Raw genomic sequence first — 20,134 nt, forward strand, 5'->3', positions numbered from 1 at the left:
TAAATGCTTGCAAGTGGCCATCTAAGATGCATCAATGGGTCTCAACCCACCTGGAGCAAAGGAGAATGACGGACACTAAAGACACAAGGTAATTATGAGCCCAAGAGACAGAAAGGGGCACATAAACCAGAGGCTACATCAACCTGAGACCAGAAGAACTAAATGGTGCCGTTTACAACCGATGACTGCCCTAACAGGCAACACAACAGAGAACCCCTGAGGGAACAGGTGAGCAGTAGGATGCAGACCTCAAATTCTCATAAAAAGACCAGACTTAATGGTCTGACTAAGACTAGAAGGACCCGGGAGGTCATGTCCCCAGACCTTCTGTTAGCCCAAGACAGGGATCATTCCCAAAGCCAACTCTTCAGACAGGGATTGGCCTGGACTATGGGATAGAAAATGATACTGGTGAAGACTGAGATTCTTGGATTAAGTAGACACATGAGACTATGTGGGCAGCTCCTGTCTGGAGGGGAGATGAGAGGGCAGAGCGGGTGAGAAGCTGGACAAATGGACATGAAAACAGAGAGGGGAGGGAAGGAGTGTGGTGTCTCACTAGGGAGAGCAACTAGGAGTATATAGCAAAGTATATATAAATTTTTGTATGAGAGACTCACTTGATTTGTAAACTTTCACTTAAAGCACAATAAAAAAAAAAAAAGAATTTAGTAAGATTTTGCTATGATGACACCTGTTGAATCAGAATCCCTGGAGCTGTATGTTTAAGACGTTCCAGAGATGACTGTGAAGTTTGTAAAGCCAAGATTGAGATCCCCTAAATTTAACCAGAATCATTGCAAATAAGAAGATACTTGTATTATTATTACACGTCAGTACATCAAAACAATCCAAGCCGTTACTCTTACAAGAGTTTTACATGTGTTTTTAAATGTATAAGAATATTTAAGTGTTCTAAAACTCTCTAAGTATTATTTATAAGTAATACAAAAGTGGTCATGCTAGTCAAATAACAGCGAGTTAATTTTTTTAGTGAGAAAACTGTCTAAAAGAAGTGCCTTGAGATACACTGAAAAGATGAGATTGCCATATTAAAATGTGTTCAGTTCTGGTCTAATGTTGCATTTCTTCCTTGCTGTTTCAGCTTACGTAAACAATAACGAAATAATTTAAAACTCTAGTTGTTAAGAATGAGAAGCTGAGAATAACTTGTATGAAATTAAAACACACATGAAATAATTCTGAGAAATTAAGATCTTTGCCTATGGATAAATTTATAGTACACTCCATTTTTATTTCTGGCAGAGTTTCTTTCAAGAAACATATCATTGCACTTAATTTTTTCAGTTTATATAAAATAAAACATTGCAAAAAATGTCTATTTCGGTTAAGTAAAGTTGCTAGCGTTCGTTCAGACTTGCCTGTTTAGAAACCTGTCTCCATTTAGCTCCAGGACAGGTAAAAGCACAGATGAATTCTAAACTCAATTCTTTATAGGAACAGAAGTTTTATCACAGTGCCACCTACTGTACTTGACACAAATTACTTCATTTCTTATTAACACATTATATGAAAAGATTAAATAGGCTGAATATTAGAAGGTATACCAAGTTTCCAAATTTAAAAACAAAAGTCCTTTATTAAGGGAGAAAAATGTGGAACAGAACTCAAATTCTTCAAAAGTCTAGACTTACTGGACAAGTTGAGACTAGAGGACTCCCCGAGACTATCGCCCTGAGGTACCCTATAAACCTTGAACCAAAACTACCCCCAAATCATCTTTTAGCTAAACAACAGACTGGGTCATAAAATAAAGAGTATTACCAGTGAGTACTTCACACCTGTAAAATATCATCGATATGAAACCAAATGCCCAACAATTACTCTGAAGCAAGGACGAAAGGGTGAGGGGACAGGGAAACCAGACTACTGGAAGTGAAAGGCCAGAGGGAAATTAATGAGAATGTTAAAACATTAAGAAAAATGAAATCAATGTCTCTGAACAATATGTGTAGCAATTATTAAATGGGAATCTAACTTGCTGTGTAAACTTTCACTGAAAACACAATAAAATACTATTTTAAAAAAGTCAAATCTGTTCACCAATGTTCATTGCAATATTATTCACGACAGCCAAAAGGTGGAAACAACCCAAGTGTCCATCAACAGATGAACAGATAAACAAAATATGGGATATACATGCAATGGAAATTATTCAGCCATAAAGAGAAATGAAGTTCTTATATATGCCATCACCACAAATGAACCTTGAAAACATTATTTATGCTGGATGAAATAAGCAAGACACAAAAGGACAAATATTTTATGTTTCCACTTACTGAAATACCTAGAATAGGTAAATCTATTGAGACAAAAGAAGATTAATGACTACCAGAAGATGGGGGAAGAGGGCAACGGAGAGAAAAAAAAGTCAATCTGCTCATCTTCATGACTATGAAACAGGAAGTTTATTTAGTCTATATGGTAGATTCAAAAATGATTAGGAAACTTTCGTAGCCTGCTTGAGAGTGAAGACCGCACGGACAAAGACCCCCCAAGTCATCCCAGCCTGTTACTGTTGTTAGGTGCTGTTGGGTCAATTCCAACTCATAGAAACCTCATATGACAGAGTGGAACTGCCCCACAAAATTTTCTAGGTTGTAATCTCTACAGGAGCAGAATGCCAGGTCCTTTCCCTGTGGAGCTACTAGTTGAATTTCACCAACCTTTTGGTTATCAGCCAAGCGCTTAACTGTTACACCACCAGGCCCCAAATATACGAACAAGCTCAACCAAGAACAAGGGAACCTAGCTCAGACCAGAAAAACCACCCAACTGAGCCTAGCCTAAATTGCCAACCCAAAGAATAATGTGCTAGTTATATATAAAATGGTTGTTGTTTAAGCCTCTAAGTATTTGGTGGTTTATTATGCAGTAATAGATAACTAATGCAGCTTAACAGGCCTCAATTATTTGATCTCAAGTAAAACCAACTCTTAGAACTTGAACAATAATAAATAATAATAACAATGTTTATGATAATGATAGCCACTAGCTTATTCAGAGCTTACCACATGCCAGACTCTTTGCTAAACCTTTAGATTAATTACCTCATTTAATCTAAGAGAACAACAACAAAAAAGTTGTACTGAAAACACAGAAAAGAAGTAACCCCCTCAAGGTCACATACTAGTGATGGAGCTGAGATATGAACCTCAGTTGTCTGACTCAAGTTGAGGTTCTTAACTACTACATTATACTTATGTCCTATACCAAATCAAACATTTCAGTTATCTGAAGATGGCAATAATTTCCCACATCGCTAGGCCTGAAGTATAAGTACACAGTTTATAAGTATATAAATTTGCATAAATTGAGAGCCAAGTGCTGAGTAAAGCAGGACACCAGAACTAGTCCTAGTGTACACATTTTCTTAAAAGCATACTTAATTAAAGATATAGAAGAAAAGAAAGTTGTCCCTAAACAAAATAGAACAAGATTCTTTGACCTCTTTTAACAACTACTGGATGTCTACAGAGATTAAATTAGTACATACATATTGGAGGTTTAACTAATTAAAATGTTTTCACAGGGATTCCCTTATCTACACAAGCTGAAATCGACTCGATGGCATCCAATAACAGCAACATAATTGTTGATGATATACAACTTTCCATTGTGTGCATGATGAATATTGTTAAGAGTCCAGTGTGTGGGGTCAAAAAAAGATCTTGGTTCATTACATTTGCCTGGCCCTCCGTTTGCTCTTCTGTAAAAATGGCAACAAGGCCTACCTCACGAGATTACTGTCAAGAATAAATTTGAAATAACAAGTGAAATGATAAGAACAATTTCAGCAACAGTTAATCTTCATTTTGTTCACTATTCCAACTGTGAGTTCGTCAGTTATTTATCATTTACCATTATTATAAATAGCGCACCAACACCTTTTGAACTTTTTTGAGTTTCTTCCTTGCAATAAATCTCATTAAAGGTTATGATGCATTTTGGTGGCTCCTGTGAGCAGAATGCCCTTCAAAAATGATCATAATTTACAATGCAATCAAACCGTATCTGTTTCCTCTCAGAGATACATTATACTCCATCTTTTTATTTCTGTGAATGTAATGGAGTTAGGTTACACCATACAGTTAAATTTTACTTCAGAGATTCAGCATAGCATAGTGATTAAAAGAGCGGGCTTGACCTCTCTATGCCTCAATTTCCCCGTTTGCAAAACTGAGATATTAATAACACCATCACATAACCGTGTGGATTAAATGAGTTAATGTATATAAAGTGCTTAGCCTATAATATAGTAAGTGCTATGTAATTATTATTATTTCTTTGGTTATTTCAGAAAGCACATTCTCTTAAGAAGTCATATAGTAGCATTCAAGGTCATAGGCTTTAGAAATTAATAGACCCAGGCTGAATTAGACTGTCAAACACTAGTTGTGTGGTTGGCACAATTATTTAACCTCTATAAACCTCGTCAGCCATACAGGTATAATAATATCCAGAGATAATATATAAAGAGCTTAGCATAATGTCTGGCATTTAATTAGAGTGTCAAACTCATATCAGGTATTAGTATCCATGTTCATTTTTACATGAACAATCTATTTACACTATCCATTCAATGGAAACCATACATTATCTTTTAGATCTATATGTATTTGGGTCATTAAGCATTTCTCCAATAAATTAATTTTTTTCTTCAAAGACTATTTTTCTCTTTTTTTCTACTAAATTTATCAATCTTGTGATACTTATATTTTAAAAATAGGCAAATGTCTCCTTATGACACTTAAGTATATTGTTCTGACTGAAGAGTTTTTCTTATGTTTAAAATTTTAGTCCTCCAAGCATTTGTTGCAATGTGTGATAAGAGAGTATATCTAAATGTTCTTTCTCTCCATACTGATAATTGTTTCTCCTAATAATCAGTAAATATTTTTTTCTTTCCTGGCTCTTTAGCTTGCTTTGCTATATTCTGAGATTATATAAATCGAGATACAATAGGCTCCTTTCAATCTTCTCAGTGGCATCTGAGAACAAAGTAGGAAAATACATGAGTTAAAAAGGAAATCAGTTGATCAGTTCTGGGACTTGATACCTAGGTAAACTTGGAGCCACTTATGGATGGCTTTAACAAAGAGGAATTTATTCTCTCACAGGTTAGGAGGCTAGAAGTCCAAATTCAGGGCATCAGCACAGGGGAAGATTTTCTCTCTGTGTCAGCTCTGGCGGAACATCCTTGTCATCAATCTTCCTCTGGTCTAGGAGCTTCTCAGAGCAGGAGCTCTGGCTCCAAAAGACACTCCGCTTCCGGTACTGCTTTCTTGGTGGCTGTCTTTCTGCTCCCTTTTCTCTTTTGTATCTCCAAAAAGATTGACTCAAGAGACAATCTAATCTTGTAGATTGAGTCCTGCCTCATTAACATAATTGCCTCTAATTCTGCCTCATTAACATCATAGAGGTAGGATTTACATCACATAGAAAAATCACATCAGATGACAAAATGGTAGACAATCACACAATACTGGGAATTATGGCCTAGCCAAGTTGACACACATTTTGGGAGGACACAATTCAATCCATACTATAAGGGACAGCATTTCACAGGGTAATATATTACAAAGGTACACCACAAACTGTAGCCAGCATTTCCCAAACTGTCCTCTCAGAAAACTAGCCCCGTGTGTTGATCTTCAACAAAATGTTTGGAAGTTAAATAAGTTTGAGAGATGTTGCATACAGAATGTTTGGGTTTTAGAGATTCATAACGGTCACTAGCATATTAAAGGAATGACATCTATTCAACTTGCTTATCTCAAAATTTCCAAAATACTTTTACCTACAGACCATGCCATCCCCTCCTCTTTTTTCTTGAGTCACATCTATTATTTAGCTTTAAAGAACTGCTTTTCCAAGAGCTAGGCTGCTAGGATGCATTACACAAATACTTAGCTGTCTTTTTTAAGTAGTAATCAAAGGAAGTGGGTCCTCTCTTAGTTCTGACTCTTACTTCCCATGGAAGTTGCCACAATTTTTAAAGTTCTCAAAGGTTACATTAAAAATATATTTTTAAAAAGAAGAGATTGAAAAGGTAATTTAAAAAAACTCCCTACAAAAAAAAAGCCCTGGCCCAGACAGCTTCACTGGAAAATTCTACCAAACATTCTGAGAAGAGCTTATACTAGTACTAGTCAAACTATTTCAGAACAGAGAAAAGGAAGAGATGCTTCCAAATTCATTCTATGAAGCCAGTATAGCCCTGATATCAAAACCAGACAAAAATACCACAAAAAAAGAAAATTACACACCAATATCTCCCACTAATCGAGATGTAAAAATTCTCAACAAAATTCTATCCAATAGAATTCAGCATCATATCAAAAAAATAACACACCACGACCAAGTAGGGTTCATACCAGGTATGCAAGGATGGTTCAACATTAGAAAATCAACCAGCATAATCCACCACATAAACAGCACCTCCATCAGCACAGAAAAGGCATTCAACAAAGTCCAACACCTATTCCTGATAAAAACGTTCAAAAAAACAGGTATAGAAGGGAAATTCCTCAACATAATAAAGGGCATCTATATAAAATCAACGGCCAACATCATTTTTAATGGAGAGAAGCTGAAAACACTCCCCTTGGGAAATAAAAATCAACGGCCAACATCATTTTTAATGGAGAGAAGCTGAAAACACTCCCCTTGGGAAAAGGAACAAGATAAGGATGCCCTTTTCATCACCACTCCTATTTAACATTGTGTTGGAAGTCCTAGCTAGAGCGATAAGGTAAGAAACAGAAATAAAGGGCATCTAAATTGGTAATGAAGAAGTTAAACTGTCCCTATTTGCCGATGATATGATACTAGACGTAGAAAACCCAAAAGACTCCATGAGAAAACTACTGGAACTAATAGAAAGATTCAGCAGATTAGCAGGATACAAGACAAACATACAAAAACCAGCTGGATTCCTACATGCCGATAAAGAGAATGATGAAAACGAAATCAGGAAAACAATACCATTTATAATAACCCCTAAAAAGAGAAAATACTGAGGAATATGTCTAACCAGGGATGTAAAAGACCTGTACAAAGAAAACTACACAACACTAGTGCAAGAAACCAAAAGAGATCTACAATACAATGTTCACAGATAGGTAGATTCAACATTGTGAAAATGACAATTCTACCCAAAGCAATCTACGAATACAATGCAATCCCGATCCAGATATCATCAACATTCTTTAAAGAGATGGAAAAACTAATCATTAATTTTATACGGGAAATGAAGAGGCCCCGGATAAGTAAAGCACTACTGAAGAAGAATAAAGTAGGAGGACTCACACTACCTGACCTCAGAACCTACTACATAGCTACGGGAATCAAAACAGCCTGGTACTGGTACAGTGACAGATACATTGACCAACGGAACAGAAGTGAGAACCCAGGTGTAACTCCGTCTACCTACAGTCTGTATCTTCGACAAGGGCCCGAAGTCCATCAAATGGGGAAGACAGTCTTTTTAACAAATGATGCTGGCAAAACTGGATGTCCATCTGCAAAAAAATGAAACAGGACCCATATCTCACACCATACACAAAAACTAATTCAAAGTGGATCAAAGACCTAAATATGAAACAAAAACTATAAAGATCATAGAAGAAAAAATAGGATCAATGCTAGAAGCCCTGATACACAGCATTAATAGGATACAAACAATAACAACATACAAACTGCAGATGAATTGTGTCCCCCAAAAACATGTGTCAACTTGGCTTGGTCATGATTCCCAGTATTGTGTGGTTGTCCTTCATTTTGTGATTTGATGTAATTTTCCTAAATGTTGTAAATCCTAATCTCTGCCTGTGGTTAGTAACACAAGATTAGGTTATGTTAAAGAGGATCAGAGTGGGATGTAGTATCCTTACTCAGGTCACAGCCCTGATCTGATCTAAGGGGAGTTGTCCTGAGGTGTGGCCTGTATCACCTTTTATCTTACAACAGATAAGACAGAGAAGGGAGCAGAGAGAGAGGGACCTCCTACCACCAAGAAAGAAGCACTGGGAGCTGGGCATGTCCTTTGGACCTGGAGTTCCTGTGCTGAGAAGCTCCTAGACCAAGGGAAGACTGATGACAAAGACCTTCCCCTAGAACCTAGAGAAAGAGCCTTCCCCTGGAGATAGCACGCTGAATTCAGACTTATCTAGCCTCCTAGACTTTGAAAGAATAAATTTGTGTTTGTTAAAGCCATCCACCTGTGGTATCTCTGTTATGGCAGCACTAGATGACTAAGACACCTGGTAACCACTAATAAACTTAGGTCTGTATATACTTGACGGTTCTAGGTATTTCGTATAAGTGAAACCATGTTTGACCTTTTGTGACTGACTTATTTCACTCAGCATAATGTTTTCAAGGTTCATTCAAGTTGTAGCATGTATCAGGACTTCATTTCTCTTTATGGCTGAGAAGTAACCCATTCTATTGTATATGTATCACTGCATTTGATTTTCGTATCGTCTGCAATGAATGAAAGAAAATGCAAGGCAACAAAATATTTGTCAAATAAATATTGCTTCAATAACTCCACAAAAGAGCTACCACTACTTTCGTCAGACAGTGAAAAGCTAAATCACATGGCCAAGATCACCAGGAAATCAGCTGTGCCCCACTCAAACCCAAGTCCAGTGCTCTTTACCTTCCACTGAAGCTGCAAAAATACCCTCCTACACACGCACCATGCATGTATGTACCTTCAGATATGAAATTAGACAGAAGCTTGTTCATTGTTGTTGTTAGGTGCCACTGAGTTGGTTCCAACTCCTGATGACCCTACATCCTACAGAACGAAACACTGCCTGGTTCTGCATCATACTCAAAATCGTTCTTATGCATGAGCCCATTGTTGCAGCCACTGTGCCACTCCATCTTGTTTAGGGTCTTCCTTTTTTTCCCTGACACTGTATTTTACCAAGCATGATGTCCTTCTTCAGGGACTGATCCTTCCTGACAACATGTCCAAAGTATATAAGACATAGTCTCACCATCCTTGCTTCCAAGGAGCATTCTGGTTGTACCTCTTACAAGACAGATTTGTTCATTCTTTTGGCAATCCATGGCATATTCAATATTCTTCACCAACACCACAATTCAAAGGAGTCAGTTCTTCTTCGGTCTTCCTTATTCATTGTCCAGCTTTCACGCTGCATATGATGTAATTGAAAATACCATGGCTTGGGTCAGACACACCTTAGACCTCAAGACGACATCTTTGCTTTTCAACACTTTAAAGGGGTCTTTTGCAGCCGATTTGCCCAATGCAATGTGTCTTTTGATTTCTTGACTGCTGCTTCCATGGGCGTTGATTGTGGATCCAAGTAAAATGAAATTCTTGACAACCTGAATCTTTTCTTCATTTATCACAGTGTTGGTTATTGGTCCAGTAGTGAGGATTTTTGTTTTATGTCGAGGTGCAATCCATATTGAAGGCTGTGGTCTTTGATCTTCATCAGTAAGTGCTTCAAGTCCTCTTCACTGTCAGCAAGCAAGGTTGTGTCATCTGCATAATGCAGGTTGTTAATGAGTCTTCCTGCCTTGCTATAGTTTTCTTCATATTTCTTGTGCTTGGTGTTCACTGAGCTCCTTGGATCTGTGTATTCACTGTTTTCATCATTGTTGGAAAATTCTGGGCCATTATTTTTTCAAATCTTTCTTCTGTCTCCCTTCTTCAAGGACTCTAATTACACATATATTAAGCTGTATGAATTGTCCCACAACTTACTGATGCCCTGTTCATTTTCATAGTTTTTTTTTAATATGTGTTTCATTTTTGGACAGTTTCTACTGCTATGTCTTTGAGCTTACTAGTCTTTTGTCTATAGTGTATAATCCCATTTGTATATTTTTTAATCTCAGACACTATATTTTTCATCTCTAGAATTTGATTGGGTATTTTTATTTTTTCCATGTATCTCCTTATCAGGTACATGCTTTCTTCTACCTTCTCAAACATATGGACTATAGTTATTACAACTGTTTTAGTGTCCCTGTATACTAAATCTATCATCAGTGTCATTTTCGGATTTCTGGTCAGTTTATATTATTTTTTTTTTTCCTCATTATGGGACACATTTTCCTATTAATTTTTTATTGGATACCAGGCATTGTGAATTTTACCTTCTTGAGTACTGGCTATTTTTATTTTCCTATAAATATTCTTCATTATTGTTCTATAATATAGTCACTTGGAGAGTTTCATTCTTTCTTGATTTCTCTGCTTTCAGATTATTTCTTTGCTTCTAAACTTTTTAAGATGAGATCAGAGCTGCCTCTCCTCTGGGGCTGAGTCTGCCCCACTATTAAGGAAATACACCCTCTTGGGTATTCTACCCACTGTCATGTTAGTTACAAGGTTTTTCCACATTGGCTGGTGGGAAGACAACTATTTCCCTCCCTAGTGAGCCTGTAGGACTGTGTCACCTGTTCCTTTCTGGTAGTTTCCTCAACACATGTGCTGATCTGCACTCGGCTAATGATTGGACAGAAAGAGTCAGATATCCAGTGTTCTCTACTGTGCAGTTCTCGCCTCTTCAGGAAGCTCCCGCCTCTTCTGGAAGCTCCCGCCTCTTCGGGAAGCTCCCGCCTCTTCGGGAAGCCCCCGCCTCTTCTGGAAGCCCCCGCCTCTTCAGGAAGCTCCCGCCTCTTCTGGAAGCTCTCGCCTCTTCTGGAAGCTCCCGCCTCTTCTGGAAGCTCCCGCCTCTTCAGGATGCTGTTCTGCAAATACCAGCCTATTCGGCTTCCCTGAATTCTCAGGGAGACCACCTGGTTCTGTTTTCATTCCCCTTCCCTGCACTATGGCTTGGAAATTCTCTCTAGATAGTAAGCTCACCTTGTTTACTTCCCTTCTCTCAGTGATCACTTTCCTGAGGTGTCAATTTTCTGAAAACCTTTGTTTCCTTTTTTTTTTTTTTTCAGGTTTTTTAATGGCTTAAGGCAGGAAGTAAATTTGGTGCCTGTTACTCCATCAAAGCGGGAAGCCATTTTTAAAGAAGTCTAATATTTAATAAAGCAGAAAAGCAAAATAAAATAAAATTCATGAAACATTGCTAAATAAGCAGAGCCGGCATACCTGCCCAAAGATCATCTGAAAACAAAATATATACCTAAACTCCTTACTATGACATTCAACGAGCATCTGTAATCCCACCACATCCTTTAATATTTGACAACACACTGGTCCTCTTACATGCCAAGCTCTTTCCTAACTCCAAGCTTTTCCTTATATTGTTTCCTCAGGAATGGCCTATGAAAGTCTTCACATCCTTAATGGTCCAGCTCAAATGCTAACTCATAGTAAATCCTCTCCTTATCCCCCTCTTCATACCACCAGAAGTAACTTAGCATTTTTCTTTACCCCAGTAGCACACTGCTCAAATTTCCACCACACTGTTATTTATAAGTTGAAGCAAAACGAAATATTTACAATCTACTTAAACACTAGATTCTAACTTCTTTGAGAGCAGAGACTATCTCATGAATTCTTTTCTATGTTCTTAAAAAAATGACTCACACAAGGAAGCATTCAAATGCATTCATTCAATAAATATTTATGAAGTACCAATTTTGTATCATTTCTGAGCTTCTTATTCTCACTGTTCTATTTTGATGTTTTAAATCAACATTACTAAGCTAATATTATTCTATATCACAACCGTTTTTAAAAACTGCTAAAGCAAGCCTCTGCCCCAGTGTTTTTTTAATCATATTTTTTGGTAATTTTTTTCACATAAACTTCATCGCTTTCTCAAGTTATATAAACCATATTGGAACTTTAATTAGTATTACATTAAGCCACTTAGGGCACCTTAGATTTTTTATTACACTTGATCTTCAAAGTAAGAATAATAAAAACCCTTTAGTTCTGCCATTTAACTTCAGTAATAATCTTTATTAACCTATTCATTTATCCACTAAGTATCTCTTTTTTAATACTGTTACATTTCAAAAAGGACGAGGCTTTATAAACACTGTATTAGGTTAATATCTAGATTTTACATTTTTTATTTTGTTTCACTGAGCAATATTTCTTTTCGCATGTGTATTATGGCTGCCTATTACTAATATCTAGAAAGCCAACAGATTTCTTTATGGATTTCTTCTGGAGTTCATTTTCTGAAACATAAATTCTTTCTAGAAAATTTCTAGCCAATTTCTTTGAATGTCCTAGCCTTATATAGTTAGAATATCCACTGGTAGTATTTTCTACTCCTTTCCAATATTTATCCTTCTTTTGTTGATGCCTCATTACAGTTAGTCAGCATATGCAATACTGTGTTGTACAGAAGTAGTTACAGGGTGCACATAATTTCCCCGTTTTATTTCTCCATTTCAAATAAATACCCTTTACTGTGCTTCTGGAAACCCTGGTGGCATAGTGGTTAAGAGCTATGACTGCTAACCAATAGGATGACAGTTTGAATCTACCAGGCGCTCCTTGGAAACTCTATGGGGCAGTTCTACTGTGTACTGTAGGGTTGCTATGAGTCAGAATTGACTTGATGGCAATGGGTTTAGTTTTGGTTTTACTGTGTTTTTGCCTTTTTTAGAGTTTTATCAGGAATGAATGTTATATATTATCAAATGATGTCATAGTGTATGTTGAGATACAATTTAAATATTTTTCTTAGTTTCTTGAAGCCAACTCTTCAGACAAAGATTAGACTGGACTATAAGACATAAAATGATATTGATGAGGTGTGTGCTTCTTAGCTCAAGTAGACACATGAGACTATGTGGGCAGCTTCTGTCTGCAGGCTAGATGAGAAGGCAGAGGGGGACAGGAACCGGCTGAATGGACAACGGGAATACAGGGTGGAGAGAAGAGTGTGCTGTCAGATTGTAGGGACAACAACTGCAGGTCACGTAACAATGTGCGTGTAAGCTTTTGTATGAGAAACTGACTTGAATTGTAAACTTCCATGTAAAGTACAATGAAAAAAATAATGGATGGATAATGGTTAAGAACTTTTCTTATATTCAAGCGTCTTCAATTTCTCTCTGGTGAGATATTTTAATGTATGGTTATAGTCTGTTTGCTAAAGCTCTATTTAACCCAGCGCCCAGTGCCGTCGAAAGCTCTATATAGTATATACAGATTTTTAAGTTTCTGAGACAGGCCTGTGGTAAACTTTATTTTGGGCTAATATCCCCTTCCCATAAACTGACCTTTGAAAGACCTATCACCCAGTCTGCTAAACCTTTGAGAGCCACAACTATAAAGAGGCAAAATAACTAAGAAGACTCAGTTATAGTTTTTTCTTTTTCCTCGATTCCAGACCATCGGAAGTAACTAAACAGAACATATTTCAGAGAAAGCAGCCATATTAAATGACTGTCATTGACCATTTAAAAAAAACAATCAGTCTGAGTCATATTATGTAACAACTAGAGAAGATAGGAAGATAGTACATTTATTGTTTGGCTATAATGGAATGACTCGCTTTAACAAATATTCTTATGTTTATAAGCTAAAAAGATAACTAGTTATAGCTACATATTCAAACTGTGCTAATCATGACCGACTTTGAAACATTTTTTTAAATTCATTCATTTCCTTATTCACTATTATACATCAAGCACTATGTTAGGTGCAGGGAGAGACAATGGTAAACAAAGACACTATTATTTCCCTCATTAAGTTTATGAACTAGTACAGGAGTTGACAAACTTCTTCTGTAAAGAGCGAGATAATAAAGATTATAAGTTTTGGGGGGTCATAAAGTGTTATGGATTGAATTGTTTCCCCAAAAATATGTGTTGTAAATCCTAACCTCTATGCTTGTGGTGGAAATCCTGGTGGCATAGTGGTTAAGTGCTATGGCTGCTAACCAAAAGGTCAGTAGTTCGAATCCACCAGGCGCTCCTTGGAAACTCTATGGGGCAGTTCTACTCTGTCCTTTAGGGTCGCTATGAGTCAGAATTGACTGGATGGCAACAGGTTTATGCTTGTGGTTATAATCCCAGGTGGGAAGGGGCTTTTTGTTATGTTAATGATGCAGGATTAATGCAGGGTATGTTTTGAGTCAATCTCTTATAAAATATAAAAACAGTAGATTAGGACAAGCAAGAAAGCAGAGATGGGGGCAGAGAGATGCCAAGCCACATGAAGATCACCCAGGAGCAGAAGCTCAGCAGAGACAAGGGCCTTCCTCTAGAACCCAGAGAGAGGAAACCTACCCCTAGAACCAGCACCCCGAATTTGGACTTCCAGCCTCCTGAACTGTGAGAAAATGAATTTGTTTGTTAAAGCCACCCACTTATGGTATTTGTTATAGCAGCACTAGATAACTACGACATACAATCTCTGCTGTAACTATTCAACTTTGCTGTCATAGCACAAATGTAGTCATAGACGATACGTAGAAAAAAAAGCATGGCTGTGTTCCAATAATATTTTTTTTTACAAAACGATAGTGGTATTTTGTTACTTATATATTACAATAAAAAATACATATATATTATAAAAAAAAAAAAACAGCAGTGGGCTGGATTGAGCCCAGCGCTGTAGTTTACCAACCTGTCATCTAGCGAAAAAGAACACACTACCAAGCATTTTCAATGCTACATGGCAAAAACAATCATAGTGGTAAACACAGTAGAGGAAGATGGTCTAAGGCACTCAACAAAGGCTTCCAGGAAGCAGTGACAATCCAACTGAATCTTCCACTTCTTAAAATTTCACAAATAAAAGTAGTTTTTTATAATGGGCACCATTATAAAACAACTTAAAATCTAATTCTGAAAATGTAAAGCCTGTATTAATTATATAAGAATTGCTTTATTATATAGTATTTTCTCCTGATTATTTATCAAAATTATACCATAAACACATCTGAAAGCTCACCTTGAGTTACTGTTTTAAGAACAATTAAGGTTGATAAAAATCTCAGTGGTAAACTGGAGCTCTTAAAAAAAGCAGCTGTCTTTGGTTTATTCTCCACAGAATGCTCTAAGGAATTATCCTGAATTCCCTTAGTTACTACTCCTTTGAATATGTCTTCACCCAATCTTCTCAACGTTGATGTCAGAGTTGAATGCTGTTAAAAATATAAAAATATCTTAATATACTTATTCATGCTCAGAAAATGAAAAAACCCACTCACTCTAACTTAAGTATATTTTGAATGCTACAAATATATGTGCTAAAAATAAGTCAATTTTTTTACTAACTAAAAATATAAAATGGAGTTAAAAATAGGCAAAATTGGAAAGTAACAATTCTACCATCAATTTTTAGGTTATTGTTGTTACGTGTCATTGAGTTGATTTTCAACTCACAGCGACCCCATGTGACAGAGTGGATCTGCCCCGTAGGATTTCCTAGGCTGTACTCTTTACCTGGAAACCCTGGTGGTGTAGTGGTTAAGTGCTATGGCTGCTAACCAAAGGTCGGCAGTTCAAATCCGCCAGGTGCTCCTTGGAAACTCTATGGGGCAGTTCTACTCTGTCCTATAAGGTCGCTATGAGTTGGAATCAACTGGATGGCACTGAGTTTGGGTTTGGTTTAATCTTTACCCAGCCCTGGTACTGCAGTGGTTAAAGCACCTGGCTGCTAACCAAAAGGTCAGCGATTCGAACCCATCAGCCACTCTGTGGAAGAAAGATTTACAGCCATAAAAACCCTATGTGGCAGTTCTATTCGGTCCTATAAGGTTGCTATGAGTCAGGATTGACTCAGCGGCAATCAGTTTGGTTTTGGTCATCTTTAAGGAAGCAGATTGCCAGGTTTTTCTCCCTCACAGCAACTAGGTGGGTTTGAACTGACAACCTTTCGGTTACTAGCCAAGCACTTAACCAATGTACCACCAGGGCTCCTTAAAATTAAGAACAGCTGTTTTCTAAAAAGAAACGGACAGACTAAAATCAAGAAATTGAAAACAGTAATTTCTAAGAATAAAATTAGAAGCATTGAAACAGTATTCAATTTCAAAACATTTAAGGACAGTTTAAGATTATATTTCCAGCAAAGAGAAACTCCATGGAACAGAGGGAGACATCCTACCCTATAGGTTCTTTACTCCTCACCATTATCGATGACTGGTTTCTCAGGGACATCTTACTATCTTAGCTTATGAAATGATCATCTGCAGCCTCACTGCCTCATAGGTCAGGATGACTATAAATACCACAGTGATTTCAGAACATCTAAAATTTCAATTTACTGAGAATAAATTAGAACAAGAAAATGGGAAGAAGAGAAATAATGGCATATAAATACTTCTAAAATAGCATAAGTTCTAATAGTATTTCACATATCCATTGAAAACCAAAAATAGGAATATCGTGTTTAGGGCTTCTGTTCTATCCTATAGTTTGCTGTGTAGTGCTGGGGTCTTAAAAGCTTGCAAGCAGTCATCCAAGGTACGATAATTGGTGTGTCTATTCACCAGGAGCAACAGAAGAAGAAAGAGAGCCAGGAATAAGAGGAGGATATGGGATGTGTGGCTAATTGCCTTCATGAACAACTCCCTGCCTCCTTTGCCCTGAGACCAGAAGAACTGGATGGTGCCCAGAAACTTTACTGAACGTTTTGATGAAAGATTCTATAGAAGAATCCTGATCAAAGGGGGGAAAATGCAAAACAATTCCAAATTCTCATGGCATCCAGGCTTTGTGGAGCCATGGAGGCTGGATGAACCCTTGAAACTACTGCCCTAAGACCATGTTTAAACCTTAAACCAAATATAACCCCGTTTAGTTTTCTTGAAGCCAAACAACAGTTTAGCTTAATTAGTAAAGAGTACCTGCTTTGAGCATTGTGCTCTTTGAAGGGCTATCTGTATGGAATCAAACTGACAATAGTAACTCAAAAGGTTAGATAGGAAACTTAGGGGGCAATTGAGTTCATGTTAATGCGGGAGGAAAAATTCAGAAAAGGGGAGTGAGAATGGTTGCAGGATTTGAAGAATGTAACCACTGTTATTCAATTATACATTGTAGAAACTGTTGAACTGGTATATGTTCTGCTGTATATACTCTCAACAACCACAAAAAAATAAAATAAATTTCAAAGGCGGGGGGGACTATATTGAACTGTTAACAAATGAGAGTGCTTAAGACTAATTCATAAATAACTTAAAACTTCCTTTATCACAACCCAATTCTCCAACCCCATGACACTGAGTTTTGTAACAGTTTCTGTCGTCTTCATGGGGATTGTGACCAATTGGTTCCCAAATCAGTATTGATCCAAAAATATCGATGAGGACATGCTTTTGAATATATGCATTTAAAATCAGAGACAGATACATTGAGATTTTGTGGGTATCAAAAGTCAGATGACTTGATGGTGAATGGCACAAAGTGAGCAATTAATTTAAATGTATTGTCAGTAAGCTTTTAAAATCACTAGGAAAAATAATACACATGTGTTTTAAAACCTCTGTGTAGCAACTTAAAAGATTAGATAGTAACCTTAGAGAGCAGTGAGCTTATGCTAATGGGAGGAACAACTGGAAAAAGGGGGAAAAGGAAGGTGAGAAAAGTTGCACAATTTAGAGAATTGTATCTACATGTACAATTTAGTATCACTGAACTGTAATGTTGAAACTGTTGAACTGGTGTATGTTTTGCTGTGTAAGTTCTCAATAGCAACAAAAATTAAATTATTTAAATAAATAAATAGAACCTTTATGTAAAAAATAATAGAAGATTTCAAAATACTACTGACAGTAACTCTGTTAGAATAGTGGGGGTTACGGCAATTTTCTTTATTTTTTCTGTTTATTATTTGTAACACTTTATACTACTTTTATAATGGAGAAAAATTTGTATTTTATTCCTTAAGACTTATGTTGATACTTTTGCTCTTTAAATAAAGGAGAAGAGAAAAACTCACCAAAAAGAGCATTTTTGATTGTTACTGAAGCTTCACCTAAGCAATCTGAAATCTTTGCTAAAACCAGTCTGGTGCTGATTTTCTTCATCCATTCATTCATTGTAGGATACGTGAATTTTCTACTTGCATTGATCATCTTTACCAGGATTCTACCTCTACATTGGCACTAAGCCATATTTTGTAGGGTAGGTTACCTTGTCTAATAGTAAGCAAAAAATGTTAAAAATAACTTTAACCCCAAAATCTACCAAGTTTTAAAAAATAAAATAAAACACTTTTCAATTCTGGAAGGATGAAGTAGATGTACTTTTCCCTAGCCCTCCTGTTCTAAGTACAACTAAAACCCCTGGGCATTACATGAAGAACAATGTAAGACTTTGAAAGGTGGAGAGAAGACAACAGACTGGATAGAGACCTTAATACCCAAGGAACAACATGGTAGTGAATTTTCTAAGTTTTCTTTTCACCTCATATATCCTAAACTTGGGACAGAAAATGCCAGTAATGCAAAAACGCCAACAGGTACAAACAAAAAATGCTCCAACACACACATAGTCTAGCAAGACAGAAATCTTTTAGACAAAAATTGGTCTACTCCAGCCAAACACCATAATACAACCTGCGGCCCAACCCCTACCCATGCCAGCCAAGTGCAGTGGGAATCCTAGACTTCCAACCTCACCAGGCTATGATGAGGTATCAGTAGACACCATGTAGGGAGCAGTAACAAGACACTCATATCCCTCCTAGCACAAAGGTATCAGTGTAGACCTAGTGGGGAGCTAGAACCTGCACCCCACCCGCCCCCCCACCAGCCATAATGAGGCACTCCTCTGTTGGGTGCCAATAGAAGCCTAGTGAGAAACCTAGACTTCTACCCCGCCATAGGGCAGTAAAGAGGCGAAGCCTGCCCTTTTCTGTGACAGAATGGTGTCAAAGAAAGGCAGAAAAAACAAGATTTAAATAAGATCCAGAGTCTCATAACGTATTACTCAAAACGTCCAAATTTCAATAAAAAATCACCCATTATACCATGAACCAGGAAGATCTTAAACAGGACGAAAATGAAAACGTAATTGATACCGATATCTATATGACAGAGACGTTAGAATTATCTGACAACGATTTGAAATCAGCTAACTCAAAATAAAAAGTTTAGGTAAAAAATAAAATACAAGCAACTGGACAGCTGTTAAAGCTAAAATATTAGAAGTCCATCAATAATGTCAAATAAATAAATGGGAGAGCGGCAAGAATGTGACTTTTCACCAGAGAAGCAGGTGTAACTTAGCGGTATTGTTTATAATAGCACATACAATGGGCTACTCAAAAAACATCTGAAGACAAAAAAATTAAAATATACATTATCTGAAGGAAAAATGAGAAAATCAGTTGAAAGGAAGATAAAACGAAGTTTCATTCCATTTTGTTAAAGCCTATGAGTCGGAATCGACTCGACAGCCCTGGGTTTGGTTTGGTTTGGTTTTCTTAGTCTTTAATTGCCACAAGTAAGGATCTGTCCAACCTTTGGCAGAAACAATTATACAAGTAAATCAAACACATTGTGAAAAAGAAGATAGTGACATTAACAGATCTGATGCTTACCGTAAATTTGTTTGGTGAGATAATAATTAAGATCAATAAAGAAAAATGTGCATGTGTGTGTGTGCACGCACACATGCTTACTCATGGCTACTCACAACACCACAAAGGCAAAATATTAAAAGATACAGCCTCAGGACAGATTTTTTATACTCCACCTTAATCATTACACTACTTAATACGACTTAATCCATACTGCATTGACTGGTTTAAGTGTTTGCTTCCTGTGTTCCACAGGACCTAGATTAAACTACCCAAGCACAAATTTGTTTTTCTCATTTTTAAATCAAATGAAAGGTTTAACAGCATTTATCAGTCCTAACAGCGGAAATAAATTTTACTAACCTATTCCCATCCATGGAGTCCCTGTGTGGTGCAATCGGTTAAGCACTGGGCTATCGAAAGATTGGCTGTTCAAATCCACCCAGAGGCATCTTGAAAGAAAGTCCTGGCGATCTGCTTCTGACAGGTCACAGTCGTAAAAACCCTTTGGAGCAGAGTCCTACCATGAAACACATGGGTCAGAACTGACTCCACGCAACTGGTTTACTGATTTTTACTGCAATGCGTGCATGTCATGAATTCTAATTAAAATAGCCCTCGTGTGAGTTAAAAAAAAGAAATCCCACTGCCATCGATTCCGACTCA

The 20,134-nt window shown here is 37.0% G+C and overlaps 1 protein-coding gene across 9 annotated transcripts in view; it reads right to left on the bottom strand.

The window, feature by feature from the left end:
• Positions 1–20,134, bottom strand: part of CCDC138 (coiled-coil domain containing 138) — a 111,225-nt gene that overhangs the window by 44,524 nt on the left and 46,567 nt on the right. For 5 of the 9 annotated variants that reach the window (XM_049857096.1, XM_049857098.1, XM_049857095.1 and 2 more), the window contains one exon: positions 14,891–15,083. The exons of 1 other annotated variant lie outside the window; for it this stretch is intronic. In XM_049857096.1, coding sequence (XP_049713053.1) covers positions 14,891–15,083 — 193 coding nt within the window. Of the gene's footprint in view, positions 1–7,010; positions 7,545–14,890; positions 15,084–20,134 lie in introns of those variants that run through there. 3 more of the 9 variants (XM_049857100.1, XM_049857101.1, XM_049857099.1) reach the window with 2 other exon arrangements.

Source organism: Elephas maximus, chromosome 17 (genome assembly GCF_024166365.1).
Source record: "Elephas maximus indicus isolate mEleMax1 chromosome 17, mEleMax1 primary haplotype, whole genome shotgun sequence".
NCBI lineage: Eukaryota > Metazoa > Chordata > Mammalia > Proboscidea > Elephantidae > Elephas > Elephas maximus.